The sequence below is a fragment of the Perognathus longimembris genome, chromosome 21 (genome assembly GCF_023159225.1).
Source record: "Perognathus longimembris pacificus isolate PPM17 chromosome 21, ASM2315922v1, whole genome shotgun sequence".
In the NCBI taxonomy this organism is placed as follows: domain Eukaryota; kingdom Metazoa; phylum Chordata; class Mammalia; order Rodentia; family Heteromyidae; genus Perognathus; species Perognathus longimembris.
Window position 1 is genome coordinate 44,728,032 of NC_063181.1, and position 19,264 is coordinate 44,747,295.

At 35.8% G+C, this 19,264-nt stretch overlaps 1 protein-coding gene across 2 annotated transcripts in view; it reads left to right on the plus strand.

Annotated features, from left to right (window-relative positions):
* Positions 1-19,264, plus strand: part of Micu3 (mitochondrial calcium uptake family member 3) — a 71,567-nt gene that overhangs the window by 19,638 nt on the left and 32,665 nt on the right. For both annotated transcript variants that reach the window (XM_048330294.1, XM_048330296.1), the window contains exons 2-6: positions 3,038-3,191; positions 9,320-9,351; positions 13,298-13,376; positions 14,414-14,461; positions 18,729-18,811. In XM_048330294.1, coding sequence (XP_048186251.1) covers positions 3,038-3,191; positions 9,320-9,351; positions 13,298-13,376; positions 14,414-14,461; positions 18,729-18,811 — 396 coding nt within the window. The remainder of the gene's footprint in view (positions 1-3,037; positions 3,192-9,319; positions 9,352-13,297; positions 13,377-14,413; positions 14,462-18,728; positions 18,812-19,264) is intronic.

Consider the following 19,264-nt stretch of genomic DNA (forward strand, 5'->3'; position numbering starts at 1 on the left):
GCATTTGAAATTTTTAAATTGCTTTCTCTCTCTCATTGAAGAATGATTTTGATGGCATTTTGATGGATATTGCACTGCATTTGTAAATTGCTTTGGGTAGTATTGCCATTTTCCCAATGTTAATTCTTCCAATCCAGAAGCATGGAAGACCTTTATATTTCCTAAGTCTTCTTCAATTTCCTTCTTTAAATTTTTAGTTATTTTTACTATAGAGGTGTTTCACATCTTTGGTTAATCCCTAAATTGTTTTTTTCTTGTTGTTTTTTAGGTGTAAACAGAGTTGCTTACCTGATTTCAGTCTCCCATCTTCTCATTGTTGGCATACATTAAAACTACTTTTATTTTATACCCTGCTAATTTACCAGTTTTGAATCAGTTCTAGTAACTTGGAGGAGAAGTCTATAGGGTCCTTTAAGTACAGGATCTGCCATCTGCAAAAGATAGCTTTACTTCTTCCTTCCCTTTTTGGATCCCCTTTATATTGTTCTCTTGCCTTATTGTGCTTGCTAGAACTGTACTGTAGTGAACAGGAGTAGAAACATCCTTATCTCATTCCTGATTTTAAAGGGAATGGTTTTAATTTTCTACCATTAAGAATAATGTTGGTTGTAGCTTTGTCATACACAGCCTTTATTGAGGAATGTTCTATGTTTTTCTGGCTTCTTCAGAGCTTTTTATCATAAAGGGGTGTTAGAGCTTGTCAAAAGCTTTTTCTACATCTATTGAGATAATCGTGGGGTTTTTTTCTTTTTTACCTTATTTCTCTTGATTTACATGTGTTGAAACAGCTTTGCATCCCTCAGATGAATCTTGTTTGACCATAGTATGTATTTTTTTTTGTTAGTTGTTAAATACAATTGGCCAGAATTTTATTGAGAAGTGTTACATATATGTTCATCCGAGATAGGTCTGTGTAGTTCTCTTTCTTTGATGAGTCCTTACCTAGTTTGGGTGAGAGTATAATGCTAGCTTCATAGCATGAAATTCCTTTCTATTTCATTGGGGAGTTTCAGGAGTATTGGTATTAGTTCTCCTTTGAAGGCTTTATAGAATTGGGCTGTAAATCCAACAGGTCCTGGGTTTTTCTTGGATGTGAAGTCTTTCATTGCCATTTCAATTTCATTGCATGTTATAGGTCTATTTAATTGTTTTATATCTTCTTAGCTCAGTTTAGGTATATTGATGTTCTCTAGGAATCCATCCATTTCTGCCAGATTCTCCAATTTATTGGCATAAAGGTTTGCAAAATATTCCCTTATAATATTCAGAATTTTGCTTGTTTCTGGGTTTTTTGGCTTCTCCCCCCCTCCCCCCAGTCCTGGGCCTTGAACTCAGGGCCTGGGCACTGTCCCTGGCTTCTTTTGGCTCAAGGCTAGCACTCTGCCACTTGAGCCACAGCACCACTTGTGACTTTTTCTGTTCATGTGGTGCTGAGGAATCAAACCCAGGGCTTCATGTATTCAAGGCAAGCAAGCACTCTTGCCACTAGGCCATATTCCCAGCCCCTTGTTTCTGCCTTTTTTTTTTTCCTGTTGTTTTTCATCTCTTAATTTCATTTACATGGGTTATTTCTCTTCTCTTAGTTTTGCTAAGGATCTCTCAATTTTGTTAATATTATTAAAGAGCCAACTTTTTATTTTGTGGATATTTGTAAGGTTTTCTTAGTCTCTAATTTGTTTGTTTCCACCCTAATTTTTATTATTTCTTTCCATCTACCAGTTTGGTCTTTGCTTGCTCTTGTATTTCTAGGAGGGTGAAGTGCATTATTTTAATATTGATTTGAGATTTCTCTAATTTGTTGATGTAGGCACTCATAAACTTTCCCTTGAGTACTGCATTTGGTGTGTCGTAGAGGAGATGGTATTTTGTGTTTTCATTTATACTGAATTCTAGAAACTTTTGAATTTCCCTTGTTATCTCCTCAGTGATTTATAATCATTCAGTAATGTATTGTTTCGTTTCTATGAGTTTGAATGTTTTCTGTGATGGCTATGGGATATCATACAGTTTCTAAAAATGTTCTTCTGTTGTAGTAGTGATACAGGAAAATGTCCCTGATGTAAGTTTGAAGATCAGATTTTTTCCCATTTTTTAAACAAGCAATACAGAATTATATTTGTAAATTTAAAAACATCTTCTAAATTGCATTCAATGTCTATGCATTAGTTTTTAACCAGGAAAAAATCTTTTTATTAGATAAATTCACTGCAAGAGCAAAGTAACACTGGAAAATGATTTGTCTACAAGGAAAAATCTTAAAATGAAAGAAACCTATGAGCCTGTATGCAAGCGAAAAGTCACCTCGGTGACTGACTGTATAGTGACATTGAATTGGTGATTGTGGCCCTAATCTAAACAGGACCTCCACATGGTTTCCTAATAAGTAGTCATGAGCAGCTTATCAAAGTTTTAGTTCCTCCTCTAGAATAGGCTTCTAATCAAGTAAATACAGCTATACACATTGCCTAGGTATGCATTTCAGAAGGTTTGTTATTCGGGCTTAGCCTTCCCCTAGCATTCTAGCAAGAAAGAAATAGCCATCCCCAAGCAAATCACAAACATTTCAAATTAACACTTTAAAATTCTTCATATTCTTAATACCAATTAACTAATTAATTAATTTTATTCATATGAACAATTTGTAAAATGTTTATGGTTCTCCAAAACATGTAATGTTTTAGCACTTTTTTCATATACCTGATTAAATCACTTCTAATATAATCAAAAGCTCGTATCTTGTAGCTAGTACCAGGTAGATCATGTTTATAATCCTAGCTACACAGGAGGCCGGGATCTGAGGATCAAGGTTTGAAGCCAGTCCAGGGCAGGAAAGACTGTGAGACTCCTTTCTCCAATACAGTACCAAAAAAGCCCCAAAGTGGCTCAAATTGTAGAGTGCTAGCCTTGAACAAAGAAAGCTCAGAGACAGCATTCAGGACCTGAGATCAAGCTCCATTACGGGCATAAATAAAGCTTTTATCTTATAAAAGAAGGTGCTGTTCACACAGCCCAAATTTCTTTGCTTTCTTAATTGTAGGTTGCCATTAGCAGAACAGATATTGAAGACCTGGACCTGTATGCTACATCAAGAGAGAGAAGATTTCGTTTATTTGCTTCTATAGAGTGTGAAGGGCAGTTATTCATGACTCCATATGATTTTATTTTGGCTGTTACCACAGATGAGCCCAAAGGTGAGTAAATTTTAAAAGTTATCATAATAGTTATATCTGTATTAATAATTTTCAAAAGCCTTCACATCTGGTGGTAGCAGAATAATAATGAATAGTAAGGATTTCTGAACAGATTAACTGGGTAAGATGACAGTAAGAATGAGATTTAAGAAAAAACAAAAAATGAAATAACTCTCTGATCTATAAAAATATGGAGAAGAAATATATTTTAGAATAATTAACCAAGGTAATGTATTTCCAAAGTCTACTCTACACTGTTACCAGATATTTCTTATAAACTCTTACTGCCTCCTTTTCAGAAAATTTTCCTCATTCCCAAACTTCAACATCATCTTACTTTCAATTTTATATGTATAATATACATATATTTCTTATAATATATAATTAAGAATTCTTCTTAGATCTTGCATTTCTTCTAGCTGTTACTACAGATAGCAACTTATCTTTTAGATAGTTTCTTACTTTTCCTTAGAACAGTTAATTCTCAAACTTTTTGGCATAATGTAGGTCTATCTTAATAGGCAGCTGGATTCTTGTATGTGCTTTTGCATTGAATGCGTTAGAATACTTTGTTTTCTGGGAAATGTGACGAAAACTACCTTACTGATACAAGTGGTAGAAAAAGGGAAAATTTTGATAGCCTTTTCTTTTTGTTGTTGTGGATGATTGTGGATGTCAAGGGCATGCGTGGTAAGTGCCCACTCCACTAAACCCATCCTTTACCCAACAGCCTTTATGATGACATATACTCTTCTTTGATCCTATTCCACAACTTAGTGATAGTTTAGGTTTTGAAAGCCTCCAAAGATGGTAGTGAAATAGTAATTAGTACTAAGAGCTTCTGACCCAATTACGTGCATTGATGACAGTAAGAATGGGGTTTGAGGACAATAATCACTTTATCAATTTTGTAATGATATGTTTGAGTTGAATGGTAAATGGGAAAGATGAAGTAGTATAAAGTGTCTCTTAACTCATTTCAGTTCACTGCATAGTACTCAACTGAAACTCAATATACCAAACATTAGACTAAAACAGTTAAAGACGTATTTTCTTTTGAGACTGGAATACAGAATAAAATAAATAAAAAATAATAAAACCTTGTTAGCTGTGTGTGGGGTATATGCCTATAGTCCCAGCTATGTGGGAGGTAGAGATGGAAAGAAAATGATTTGAGGCCAGCCCAGCCAATGAAAAACGAACCAGACGTGGTAGGGCATGCCTGTGGCCCTAGCAATTTGGGAGATAGAGGATAGGAGGATCATAGTTTGAGTGATAACACAGTTGTGTGATTCCCGTGGTAGAGCACTTACCTAGCATCCAAGTCTTGAGTTCAAACTGTGGTGCTGCCAAAGGATGGAAGACTCTCAGTAATTAGAAATATTAGCTCTTTGGGGGCTGGGAATAGGGCCTGGTGGCAAGAGTGCTTGTCTCATATACATGAAGCCCTAGGTTCAATTCCTTAGTACCATCTATATAGAAAATGGTCAGAAGTGGCGCTGTGGCTCAAGTGGCAGAGTGCTAGCCTTGAGCAAAAAGAAGCCAGGGACAGTGCTCAAGCCCCAGGACTGGCAAAAAATAAATAAAATTTTAAAAAAAAAGAAAAGAAAAAGAAAGAAATATTAGCTCTTTTGCAAACTAGCTTTCTTTTGGGTGTTGTCCTGGGGCTTGGACTCAGGGCCTGGGTGCTGTCCCTGAGCTTCTTTTGCTCAAGGCTAGTACTCTGCCACTTGAGCCACAACACCACTTCTGGCTTTTTCTGAGTAGTTTGTTGTAGATAAGAGAGTCATGGACTTTCCTGACTGGGCTGGGTTTGAACCACAATCCTCGGATCTCAGCCTCCTGGATAGATAAGATTACAGGTGTATGTCTGGGTCAGACTAGCTTTTAATGAATTGATTTTTTGTTGCTTTTGATTATTTCTACTGGAGAGCAGGAGAGACGTCTATATAGATGTATTCAGCTGTACATGGTAGGTAATTAATACCATGTGTATGGCTAACATTGTCTAGGAAATAGTATAGTACAGTATGACTTAGATGACAAGTTGAACATGAAGCTGAGAAGGTGGCTTAGTGATGGAATGCTTGCCTGGCATGCATGAAGCCCTGGATTCGATTCCTCAGACCACATGAGCAGAAAAAGCCAGAAGTGGCACTGTGGCTCAAGTAATAGAGTGCTAGTCTTGAGCAAAATAAGCTCAGGGACAGAGCCCAGGCCCTTAGTTCAAGTTCCAGGATTGGCAAAAAAGGAAAAGTTGAGAACACACACACACACACACACACACACACACACACACACACACACCCACCCCACCCCACCCCCCCCGAAAAGGGTAAGAATCAAAAGAGAAAGCAGAGGACTGGGCCTGAGAGATAGAGGAAGAAGTCTGAAGAGTAAAGAATCATAGAGGTGAAAGAAAATAGCCAACGATAGTCAAGGTTGCCACTGAATAGTTAAGTTAGAGGAGGAAAGGAAAATGTCCATTTGGATTAGGAATATGAAGGATAGTGTTGATTTTTAAAATGCTGTTTCAGAGGCATAATTAAGGCAAAGACCAGATTGCAGAGCTGACAAGCAGATGAAGACATGAAAACAGTGGATATAAAGGACTCTTTGGAGACATTTGACTGCCAGAAAGAAAAGAAATACAGCTGTAGTGAAGTTTGTGGTAGAGGCTTGATTGTACAAGTTCTTAATCCATAATAATTTTTTTTTTGGCCAGTCCTGGGCTTTGGACTCAGGGCCTGAGCACTGTCCCTGGCTTCTTCCCGCTCAAGGCTAGCACTCTGCCACTTGAGCCACAGCGCTGCTTCTGGCCGTTTTCTGTATATGTGGTGCTGGGGAATCGAACCTAGGGCCTCGTGTATCCGAGGCAGGCACTCTTGCCACTAGGCTATATCCCCAGCCCCAGTTTTTAAAAAGAAGATTTAGACTAGAGATTGTAAAGGTAGTATCTAAAGGAGAAGAAACTATATGATTAAAACCATAAAATTTAAGAGTATCAGTACATTCTTGCAGCTATTTTGGGAATGGGTAGGGCAGGAATGATTGAGAAGGCTAAGAAGTAGTTAGGGCTCTTTATATAAATAATTCAAAGACCATCATAAGAATTATGGTCCCCTTAGTTGGTTGTCATAACCATGACTTAAAATTATATAATGTTGTGATGACATTCATGAGAGAAAAAGATATAGTGTAAAAAATGCTTCCTTAAGATACCTCAAATGATAATTAAGAAATACATTTATTGATTATAATTTTGTCTTTGAAAACTAGAAAATTTCTTGTTTTACCTTTTTAACTAAAATCTAAAAGGTAAATCCCCTCTCAGCACTACCATTAGTAATTGATTAGTTTTGTATAGCAACAAGAAATATTTCAATTTAGATTTTTGAAAATATATTGTTTGAAGATATTTAGACATAAAAAGCATCACAAATATAATACACATATAATAAAGCTACAGTTTAAGAAATAAAATATTTTAATAAAATTGAGGTATCTTTCACTTGCTATAGTTCCATGTGTTGTAACTTCATGTGAAATGAGGAATTTGGAAAGTCATGAAACTCTTTGAAGAACAACCTTAATGGCTCTTTAGTCTTTATTTTTAAAAGTTTACAATATTGAGCATGGTACATTTCTGGCAGAATGAATATGTCTTTGTGAATAATTTACCATAAACTCTACCAAACTCAAGAGTATGTCTCACTTCCTCTTCTGATAAATAACTTGTGAACATTGCATAAGAGTATGTACATGTACTTTTATACCATTTATTTTTCTCTATTCTTACTATATTTCAGGTGCAACAGAATCAAAAGTATTATCCACACTGTTTTGTTGATTATTGAAAGTGTCACTGTGAAATGAATGTATGCAGTATCATAGGGTTATATGCTGCATTTTAACTTACAGAGCTGTGAATTTAGTCACTTGATTATCTGTTTGTACAAACTATCTGGGTAAATCCTAAGATGTTGTTATTACATACTTATGAAACCTAGCTAGGTGAAAATCAGTTTCCCAAACTTTTGGAAAAATCTTTTCTTTTGATCTTAAAATGGGTTACAATATTACCTTAAGGCTCATGGCTATCATCTTAGCTACTCAGGAGGCTGAGATCTGAGGATCCTGGCTCAAAGCCAGTCCAGGTAGGAACGTCCTTGAGACGTTTATCTCCAATAAACAACTCAGAAAATGCTAGGAGTGGCACTGTGGCTCAAGTGCTAGAGCACTAGCCCTGAGTACAGAGAGGCTCGGGGGAAAATGAGGAAAGAAATCTACTCTGGTGAGTGTCACTGCTGCATTTGTTCACCCTTTGTCCCACCATCTCTTTGCTTCCCTTTACCTTCTTCAAATCAGATGAACTTACATGTAAGACAAAAGATGCAGAAATTAAAAAGAACAACAAAGGAGAAATAAATAAAAAGCAAAGTTACCCCCCTCCAAAGAAAAGGAGGCTTAGGGACAGAGCCCAGGCCCTGAGTTCAAGCCCCAGGGAGAGAGACAGACAGAGAGAGAGAGAGAGAGAGAGAGAGAGAGGGAGAGAGAGGGAGGGAGGGAGGGAGGGAGGGAGGGAGGGAGGGAGGGAGGGAGGGAGGGAGGGAGGGAGGGAGGGAGAGGGAGAGGGAGAGATCAGATGGGTGCTGGTGACTCATGCCTATAATCCTAGCTACTCAGGAGTCTGAGATCTGAGAATTGCTGTCCAAATCCATCCTGGGCAGGAAGGTACTTGAGACTTTTATCTCCAGCTATCCACCAGAAAGCCAGAAGTGGAACAGTGGTGCAAAGTAGCCTTGAACAAAAACAGCTCAGGGACAGTGCCTAGGCTCTTAAGTTCAAGCCTCACAACTAACAACAGGAAAAAGAGAGAGAGAGAGAGAGAGGTCTTTTCTTAGAATTTTGAAATTTGATACATTGTTAATTATATTAAACTAGCTATTGTTGATATATTGTTAATTATGAAGAAAAAGATATCTAGAAATCATTGATTTAGTGTAGCTGAAATAATGTTTACTAGTTTTCCTAATACACTTATGTTACAGGACTTAACCACATATCAACCTGGAGGTAATTCTTAGTCATTAGAAATTTATAGTTTTCAAATCTGATCAAAAGAAACAGCAATACTGAATGCTAATTTGTCCTAACATAGTATGATTTATAGCATGTGAGATCTTTGAGGAACAGAAAAAAGATTTAGATAAAAAAGTTGGTCCTAGATAGTACACTGGGTTACCACACTCATGATACATTTACAATAGGTGTAGGGGAGAGTGAAAAGTAGGACAGGAATTTCCCTTTTACTTTGCCAGCTCTCCCTGTTACCTTACTTCCTCTTATTCTTCTTTATCCTTGCCATTATCTTTCTTCATTCTAGACAGACCTCAGCTATGAATTATTTCCAGGGATACTAATATGTCCTAAAGGATTAATGTTTTATAAGTGTCAGAATTTGTGCTTTAATTGTTAAAGATGTTTAAATTGAAGATGTTTAATAGAAAAAATACTATAGATCCAGAAGGCCAAATTAAGATAATATTGTTATGGTTTGAGTGGGGTAGTTCACACCTGTAATCTAGTTGCTCCAGACTTAAAGATTAAGAGTGTCAAGATTCAAGTCCAGGCTGACAAATTTAGCAAGACCTCATCTCAGTAATGCTGTCTATATGCCAGCTACACTGAAGGCATAGGTAGGAGGTCATGGTCTGAAGCTGGCCCCAGGCAGAAAACCCAAGACCCTCTCTGAAAAATAACCAAAGGCAAAACAAACTGAAGGCATTGCTCAAGTGTTGAGAGTACCTGCATGTCTACGGCCATACCATCCTGAACGCGCCGGATCTCATGTGATCTTGGGAGAGTACCTGCTAACACATGCAAAGCCCTGAGTTGGAACTCCAGTACAACAATAACAGCAACAAAAAAAGATAATTGGAAAATGTTCGTGGTATATGAAGTAATTAGATAATATAAAAATATCATGTCTTGGATTTAAATCTTAAGGTTAAAAAAACTACCTTTTGGACATAAAACCTTGATTTTGAGTTATGGTGGGTTATTACTGAATATAGATACATATTATATGAAGTATTTATTATCTAATTATTTTATATTTATTGTAGTTGCCAAAACATGGAAGTCCCTTTCTAAACAGGTAAGTTAAAGCTTTTCAAATACATATGTGTGCTATACACACTCAAACTCATACACATGATACAAATTACTGACAAATTCTACTAAATAAAGTATTTTAAACTTTGGCATTTAAAAAACTGTCAACAATGTTAAAAGATGTACAGTGTCTGAGAGAATATATTTTCAACTTGGTTTAAAAAATAATAACTTAAAAAGAACATCTTGAGCCAGGCGCCAGTAACTCACACCTGTAATCCTAGCTACTTCAGGAGGCAAGCAGCTGAGATTTGAGGGTCATGATTGAGGGTCCTGCCTGCCTTGGCAGGAAAGTCCATGAGGCTCTTACCTCTCCAATTAAGTACCAAAAGAAGCTGGAAATGGAGCTCTGGATCAAATGGTAAGCACTAACTTTGCAAAAAAAAGCTCAAGAACAGCAACTGGACCTTAAGTTCAAGCTCCAAAACCAGCACCCCCCCACAAAAAAGTATCTATCTTCATATAGTACTCATGTTAAAAAAAATAATTAATGAAGAAGCAAGCACTTAAAGAATAGCCAATAAATACCTGTAAAGAGAAGTTCAATTTTGTTGCTACCTAGGAACATGCAAATTAAACTAATGATGTTAAATTATTTGGCACCATCAAGAAGTCTGATAGTGTCAATAATTAGCAAGGCAAGAAGGAACCAGGGAGAACATAAATTTGTTAATTTACTTTAGAGAGGAATTTGGTCATGGTTAATAAAGTTGAATAATATATTGAAAATCCTACTTCCAGGTACGTTTGTTTTCTAGAGTAATATCAGTATATTTGTACCAGCAATTCTATTCATGCTTTCTAAAGCTTTAGTTAATATAGCAAAAAAAAAAATAGAAGCAATAAAAATACCATTCATTAATATAGATACTATAATTACATAGGTAATATAATTACAAAATAGACATACCAAGGACAAACAGTAACAGTTAAAATGGATAATTATGTTAGAGAGAAAAGGTTGTGTAAACAGCAAGTTGCAGAAAAAGTAGATCGGCAATTCTTTGTAATGAAAAGACATTCCCAAGGATGTTTGAAGTCAAATCTGTCTTCCTCATACCGTGGAGAAGGACTTGTTTTTTTCAGTCTGATTCTCCCACAGTAGTTATTTAGAGGCTGCATAATGAGTTATGATGCCATTGCTTTGAAGGTAGTTTATATGTATTTAAAATTTTTTCTTCTTTGCTTTCAGATTAACAAATTATTTTACTTTTCAAATAAATTATACTAAGAATATTTTATATTAAGAATATAAGCATTTCAGAATTTTATATTAACTGCTGTATAGTGATTAATACAAAAGTGAAGAGTATTTGACAAGAAAATTACCCATGATATATGAAGTACACGGGGATATTACAAAACAGGACATAGAATAATTTAATATTTACAGTTTTCTGGCTAGCAAAATAAAATGAATGAAGTTCTAAGTAAAACCTAAGTTTGGTTTGTCTTTGGATTATTCATTTTCTTTTCTCTTACTGTATAAATCCTTCCAATAGCATGTATAACTTTTAAAAAGTAAATTTAGTTCAGTAGATGTTTATTTGGTACTCCTTGCAATACTGCAATATATTCCTGATACTAGTCACCCAAAGTTACGGTAAATTCCACTAATGTAAGAGAATAGGGCCCAACAAGTACCTCTACTTTCAATGCTTAGCACAAATTCCAAGGTCTCCCAAGTCTAGGAGTTTTCCACAACTCTCCTCAGGTTTCACAATTTATTAGAGTGACTTGTAGAACTCAGATAAATGTTACAGTTTTATTTATAAAGCTTACAAATTTGGACTGGGCAAATGAAGAGAAAAAGGATTAGGTCTGGGAGGGACTCAGCAGAAGTTCTGTGCCGCACTACACAGAATCAGGGTGTGTCATCCTCCCAATACATCAAGTGCTTATCAACACAGAGGCCTCATTAAACTTAGTGTCTAGAACTTATGGGGATAATATGAAGCTAGATATCCCCTTTCTCTCATAAGAAGTAGAGCTGATTCAACATCCTAACCTTCTAATCCGAGTTGTACTTCCTAGTAACCAGGGAGAGTTATTTCCTTGGAATAATAAATTCAAGTGTGGTTCCAGGATTTACAGTTGTCTTCTCAGGAACCCTGGACAAGGGTCAGTGAAGTTCTTTACATACTGCATTACTATATTTGAGTCCAAGATAGAAAGTAAGAGTAAGATTTCTAGTGTGACTGAAAATACATAGATTTAATAAATTTTTAAAAGTTATTAGTGTTAGCAGAAAAGAAAAAAGATCACTGTGTCAGTTGTATGATCTATACCAGGAAAACTGGATTATTATTAAAATAACTACTTAGACTAAGTATAGATCTTTGTTATTTACTAATTGTCTGTCTAACTTGGTTCAGTTACTTACCAGTAAAATATGCATATTGAGGATTGCCTGCTTTTAATTAAATGAGCTATTGTATGAGTCCATTGCTAGTCACAGAAAGTACTCAGTAAGAGGTAGCAATGGGTTTTCAGTCTGAAACTAAAAATTTAAGTAGGATAGATGGTATTGAAAGACATGGAGAATTAAAATGGAGAAAGATATACACATAGAGTATAAATTAAACTATATAAAATGTACTCAAAGTATTTTTCTCAACGTCTCTTAGTTTAACAAAAACATTTGAGTTTGCTTTTGTCCCAACAGCAGTTTTCCCAGCTTCTCAATACTATCACCTGAAAACATAATTTCCGTGTCGTTGCTACCCAAGTAGACACTTGCTTACAGCTTTTGGCTTCTGTTACCTGAAATGCAGATATAGCACCCGCAAGGAAATGAATGTACAAATCTACACATGGGCTTCAAGAAGTGCACAAGTATCCTAAAAACATTGTTTCTGCCTTTGGCCTTCCAGAGATTTTTCTTACTTTTTCTGAATAGGTAATCTTTGCAATTGATAAAAGATAGTTTATGAATGGCACAAAGATTTTTAGGTACAACTGCGTTAGGAAGCACTAGAAGTATCTTCAAATTTGGATGTGCACAAATACACCTGTAGATCTTACAAGATATGCAGATTGTGGTTCGTGCTGTCTGGAATTGGGACTGACCTGCTAAATTTCTACGAGCTCTCAGGTGACATCAGATTTTGGGGAACTACAGTTTAAACAGGCATCAGAGTGACAAATAAAAATGGCCTCTCTTTTTTTAATTATGCTAATGGGGATAAGTTTTAAATTTCAAAATGTTTTAAGTTGTTTTACAAAAGCTCTTAATCAGATTTCTTAGTCCAGTTTTCGCTCTGAGCTACAGTGAATTTTTTAAAATGCAAAACGAACTTTAAAACATGTATATGAGTATGAGCAAGGATTCAAATGCTTCATTTCTCCAAAAGTTTCCCTGCAGCAGTGATAACTTGATTCTTTTTAAAGATGGTATTAAGATTAGAAGACAAATTTGAACTGGTAACTACAATTCGATATTACTGTTCTCCAACTTCAGATGTCAGAATTGTTTGAGTCACCATTAAAATTCTCTGTATATCCTTTTAGCATCCCCCCCCCCTTTTTTTTTCCCATTTATTTCCTTACTGAACTCCTAAATTTATGAGTGCAACAAAGAAGAGTGTGGAGCTGGGTGATGGTGATCATCTCTGACCTTGATTTTAAAAACCATATGGCTTTTCTAAAACTATCCCTTTGTAACTGACTTGGTATTTTGTCTTATTTTGGTTGTCTTACTTTATACATCTCCAGCTATTAAAGTTATCTGACATCTTAGGCAGCTCTGATCAAACTTAATGTGGCATCTTTCTTCTTTGTTGTATTTTCTTTGTGGGCTGATATTGGATATTGTGGTTGCATGAGCCACAGCCAGAGAATAGGGCGGGTAATATGCATTGTAGGTCTTTGAAATGAGTTATTTTTGTATGTGTGTCTACTTATGAATATTATGATGCTTCCTGTTGTAGGAATTGAATCAAATGCTTTCAGAAACACCACCAGTTTGGAAGGGGTCATCGAAGCTATTCAGAAATCTTAAAGAAAGAGGTAAGCTAACTTGAGTACCTATGCATTTTATTCATATGATCAGATCTTTTATGCATTTTATTCATATATTCGTGTTCTTTCCATACTTCACATAGTTTTTAAATTATATGTTATGTGTATATATGGACAGAGAAAATAAACTGGAAACAAACAGTTGTGAAAGGAGTTATAAACATTTCTAATTACAAATGCTTTTAAGGAGTAATAACCTCTATTGTAAAAGTTTTTGTTTAATATTCAAAAGAAAATATAGCCCAGGCTGGCCTTCAACTTGCAGTCCTCCTGTTTCAGCTTTCCAAGTGCTAGAATTTAGTAGATAGCTTGTGTTTTTTTGCTGTTTTATTGATTGTACTGTATGCTTAACATTGATTTTAATTTTATTGTTTATTACTGGTTTTCTTAATAAATTGAAGGGCTAGCTTCCAATTTTTATCACTAAAATCATTAAAATCTGCAGCCCATTTTCAGCAGTTATTAATTGAAGATAAGAATCTCATGAACTTTCCTACCTGGACTAGCTTAGAACCAGGATCCTCAAATTTCAGTGTCCTGAGTACCTAGGATTTTAGATGTGAGCCACTAGTGCTCCACTGAAGTTTTGTTTTTAATGCAATACAAAAATCAAGTATTGAAATTGGGATGTGTAAATACTATGTTTGTAATTAAGGTCTTACAATATTAACCATGTCTGATCTTTTTATGTTCAGTTCATACATTAACAATTAGCAATAAATTTGAAGTTACAACTATTAAGTAAGCACTACAATTGTTCTATTTTGTCAGTATATTTGGGAACATTAATGGGTGTTTTATGTGGATTCTATAGTGGTATGTGGAACAATTAAAATCATTGCTGCTTTTGCAATGATTTTATAATTATGTAGTCTCATTTAAAACTATTTAGCATCTGCTTTAAAACTATTTACTCACAGCATTTATTACTAATAGAATATTTTACTAATATATATGAAGATAGGTGTAGTATTTTCTAATTTGTATGGAGTGGTAGTTTATAATTGGTATTATTTTTCTTCTAGGTGTGATTTCTTACACAGAATATCTTTTTCTTTTATGTATTTTAACAAGTAAGTATACTCATTAAATCTATTCCTAGATACAGTTTTCTTTTTAAATCTGAATCTCGGAAAAGAGATCTTTTTTACTGTCTCTTACTGTGGAAAAATCACCTTGAGTTATGTGTACTGTTCTGTAAAATTCATGTTTTTATGCTATAGAAAATGCTAAATGTATCACTCTCAAGGTCAAAAACATAAATACTTTTACTTATGGTATGGTAATAAGATGTTCATAACTTATATTGTAAAAGGTGAAAGATTTATACGATCTGAAGAGAAACCAGAGTATCATACTTATATTGTATATCAGCATTTTCAGTTTTAACTTACTTGAGACTCCAATGGTCAGGATATACATAATTTGTAAAGTTTTATCAGATTTTTTCTAAGGCTACTGTGAGAGACTGAGACTTGACTCTTCTAGTTGGTGAGTCTGTCAAAATGCCCATCTTCCCACTCTTAAAATACTTTTATTCTCTTCCTCTCATATGTAGAAACTCTTAAGAAGTAGGTAAAGAATTTACTAGGGGCTGGGGATATGGCCTAGTGGCAAGAGTGCCTGCTTCATATACATGAGGCCCTGGGTTCGATTCCCCAGCACCACATATACAGAAAATGGCCAGAAGGGGCGCTGTGGCTCAGGTGGCAGAGTGCTAGCCTTGAGCGGGAAGAAGCCAGGGACAGTGCTCAGGCCCTGAGTCCAAGGCCCAGGACTGGCCAAAAAAAAAAAAAAGAATTTACTAAAGCTTTCAGTTCAGTTTCTTTGCATTTGATGAAGAAATTGTATGTTGTATTTGCTGTACTCTAGCCATCTGACCTTTCCATTTCTCGAATTTGCACCTCAGGGATTTGTTCTTTGTGCCTTCAGTTGTCTTACTCAAGATTCTCTTGAGAATAAACATCATTCAGATTTCTTAAAAATGTGAAAACTTAGAAATCTTTACTTGGTCATCCTCTTCAAATAGTTCCCTTCTCCATGTCTCTCTCTTTAGAACATGTTTTATTTTCTTCATAACAAATTTATTTGAAAGTATTATTGGTTTTGCATAGGTCTTATATTGAGGTGTAGAATCTGTGATGGCAAAATGTTACATTATTCTCCTTCTGTATCAGGCCATTTACCCTCTCAGAAAACACCTGGTAAATGAAGAAGGAAATGAAGTAGTATCACTCTTGGAATTTCCAGTGTGGGGATTTAGATGTATTCAAACAGGCATCAATAGAATTCGCTCATTAGAAATAGTTTTTAAATACATTGTACATCTATGACTACAAAATTCACACCATGTTATTCTTAATTATGTTAACTTGAGTTCTGTTGTAGGAAGTTTTGTGGAATCAAAAGGGAATATGTACACATGTATGTTTCAGAAATCCTTTCCGCTAATGGCTTATGCCTGTAATCTTAGCTACTCAAGAAGCTGAGATCTGAGGATCCTAGTTCAAAGCCAAACCAGAAAGTCCATGAGACTCTTATCCAATAAACGACTCTGAAAAGTCCAAAAGTAGAGCTGTGGCTCAGTGGTAGAGCACTAACCTTGAACAAAAAGGAGGTCAGGCATAGTGCCCAGGCCCTGAGCTCAGGCCCCAAGACCGGCACACACATACCACAAAATCTTGTTTTTGTTTATTTTTTCTTCTATTTTTTAATTTCCAAAACATGAGAATAAATATTACTGCTGAGTAGTAAGAATCATGCATTTGGTAATACCTGTGGTTGACAAGAGATTAGAAATGGTGTTCCAAGTCCAGATGATGGAAGAATGCTACTGTGGAATTATCGTTGGTGTCATTCTGTCAGCCACAACAGCTTTGGTTGCAAAATTGTAAGTTGTGAAGACCTAAACAAGCAGAGTTAATAAACAAAAATAAGAACACTGCTGGTTAGGAAAGCCATTAGTAGAGATGGGAGAGGGTGTGATTTTTTTTCATTTTTTTTTCAAATTTTTATTATCAAACTGACGTACAGAGAGGTTACAGTTTCATATGTTAGGCATTGGATACATTTCTTGTACTGTTTGTTACCTTGTCCCTCATGCCCCCCTCCCTCTTCCCCCTCTTCCCCCCCCCCCGAGGTGTTCAGTTCACTTACACCAAACAGTTTTGCAAGTATTGCTTTTGTATTTGTTTGTCTTTTTTTACCCTGTGTCTCTCAATTTTGGTATTCCCTTTTAATTTCCTAGTTCGAATACCAGTATACATAGTTTCCAATATACTCAGATAAGATAGGTACAACCACAGGAAGGTGATACAAGAACATCATCAATAATAGAAGCTACAGATACACATGGGACGTTGAAAGTAGTTACAACTGTGATATAACAATTGTTTCCATAACATGGAGTTCATTTCACTTAGCATCATCTTATGTGTTCATAAGGGTGTATAGCTATTGGGCCTTGTGATGCTCTGCTATGGGTATCTATCCAAAAGACCACAAACAAAATCACAGTAATGCCACCAGCACAACAATGTTCATCGCAGCACAATTTGTCATAGCGAGAATCTGGAACCAACCCAGATGCCCCTCAGTAGACGAATGGATCAGGAAAATGTGGTACATATACACAATGGAATTTTATGCCTCTATCAGAAAGAATGACATTGTCCCATTTGTAAGGAAATGGAAGGACTTGGAAAAAATTATACTAAGTGAAGTGAGCCAGACCCAAAGAAACATGGGCTCTATGGTCTCCCTTATTGGGAATAATTAGTACAGGTTTTGGCAAGTCATAGGAGAGGGTGTGATTGAAAGGTGCACAAGCAAACATACCATTTTGTTTCCTTACTACAGAAAGGGTAGGATCTTTCAGTGCCGTGAACTTCCTTTGAGGTTTCCAAGAAAATCCCAAGTAGAGATAGAAAAAATTGTAATGTTGTTTAGAATAGAACTAAGAAAATGATGTGGAGTTACATACTCTTTGGTACCTATCTGTATTTCCTCTCTACCTCTGATTCCTTTACCTTTCTTTCCCATTTAAACAGTGCTTAAGAAAGTCTGTATGTTATTTTAAGATCTTTTTAAAACTTAAAAATTTTATTATAGTATATTTTTCCTTTCTTAGTGAATGGTAACAAAAACAAGTTTAAATTCCTAAAATACATGTGAGAAATGGGCTGGGCTACCATAAAAGTCAGGCTCTGTTTCTGTTATTTTAAGAGACCACTGTTACTGGTTAGCAGGGTTGGGCTATATGCTTCTCTTTCACCAGGTTGAGTATTTCACATTAGCAAGTACATCTGGAGATGGGGGGGGGGGGGGGCGTGGAGTCCATTGTAAAGCATTTGGCTAGATATCTGAAAAATAAGGTCACATAGTTAGAGAATACTGAGCTCCTCTTTGAAGGAGGACATTTTTTTGTCCTCCTTTGTTTTCTTCTTTATGCTGTTCAAGTGAAAAGTGGAAAGAGCAAGGCTCATCGTAGGGATTGGTTAAATCAGTTCAGAGTATGTGGAAGACTGTCTCAGAAAAGCACTTGTTACTTGTCTTTTTTCTAGACATTGGGAATTACATACTCAATCTTCCTTGACATTTCTTTTTTATGCCTCTAGAAGTTTAACCCCAAATCTGTGATCTCTCATGCTTGACTTCTATTCCTATAGGCATTTCCATTGTATTTTTCTGATGAATTGAAAGTGGTTCACCATGTCATATTTTTATTTTTTTCTGCAACTTCAAGTAGTTGCATATATTGAAAAGGTTTCAGATGTGATGAAATAACAGTTTATTTTTCTAACCAGTGGATAAACTTTGGATATTTATTTTGTGTGCCAATCATGAGGCTTAAACTTAGGACCTGGGTGCTTATCTCTGAGCTTTTGTGATCAAGGATAACCCTTGACCACTGGAGCCACAGCTCCATTTTAAGCTGTCTGGTAGTTAATTGGTGATAAAGAATCTCATAGACTTTCCTGCCCCAGCTGGCTTCAAGCCATGATCCTCAGCTCTCAGCCTCCTGAATAGCTAGGATTACAGACAGGAGCCACCAGCACCCAGCTGGATAATTTATGTTAGAGGAAAATCAGTCCGGTTTTTCTTTCAGTTCTCTGCAATAAGTATGACATAAGTTCTTTAAGTGTATTTTGACTATTTTGTTATTGTCTGTTAACACAGGAAGCAGACATAAGTATATTTCCATGCAGCTTTCATTATACTTAACTAATAGTAATGTACTACTTTTAATTTCTTGGTTTAAAACTATTTATATATAGTGTATGTATAACTTTACAACCAAGAGCGCCGTGGTGATTGAACATTTTTTCTCTTTTATGGCAGAGCCCCATGCAGGTTTCAGGATAGCTTTCAACATGTTTGACACTGATGGCAATGAGATGGTGGACAAGAAGGAGTTCCTAGTGGTATGTATATTACAAGCTTCATTTTCTCAACCGCTGGCTATCATCTTCTTATATTTTATGCTTTTGCATTATTTGGAGTACTATTGTAGAGAGAAAGTGAAAATTGGATTTTCATCTTAAAGATTTTCGTCTTTAGAATAGTATTTAGACTGTGAAAGTAAATTATATTTAGTGTATAAAGGTGATTATAGTGGCTTATATTCTACCGGGAAGTTTGGAATGTATTAGATAACAGGCCTTCCTGAGATGATATTTTCCCAGTTCATATTCAGTCTCCATCATATCAGCCTTGTCATAGCTCTTGGCCATAGGAACTTTCCTTTCTTACCATTGTAAGTCTCATGCTTTCCTCTTTCCTTTTTTCTTCCATTGTCTTTGGCCAAGACCTGACAGTTTTTAGGTGTTTATCCCTGGATATTTCTGATCTTCCTGGTGCAGCCCTGGTCCTGGTCT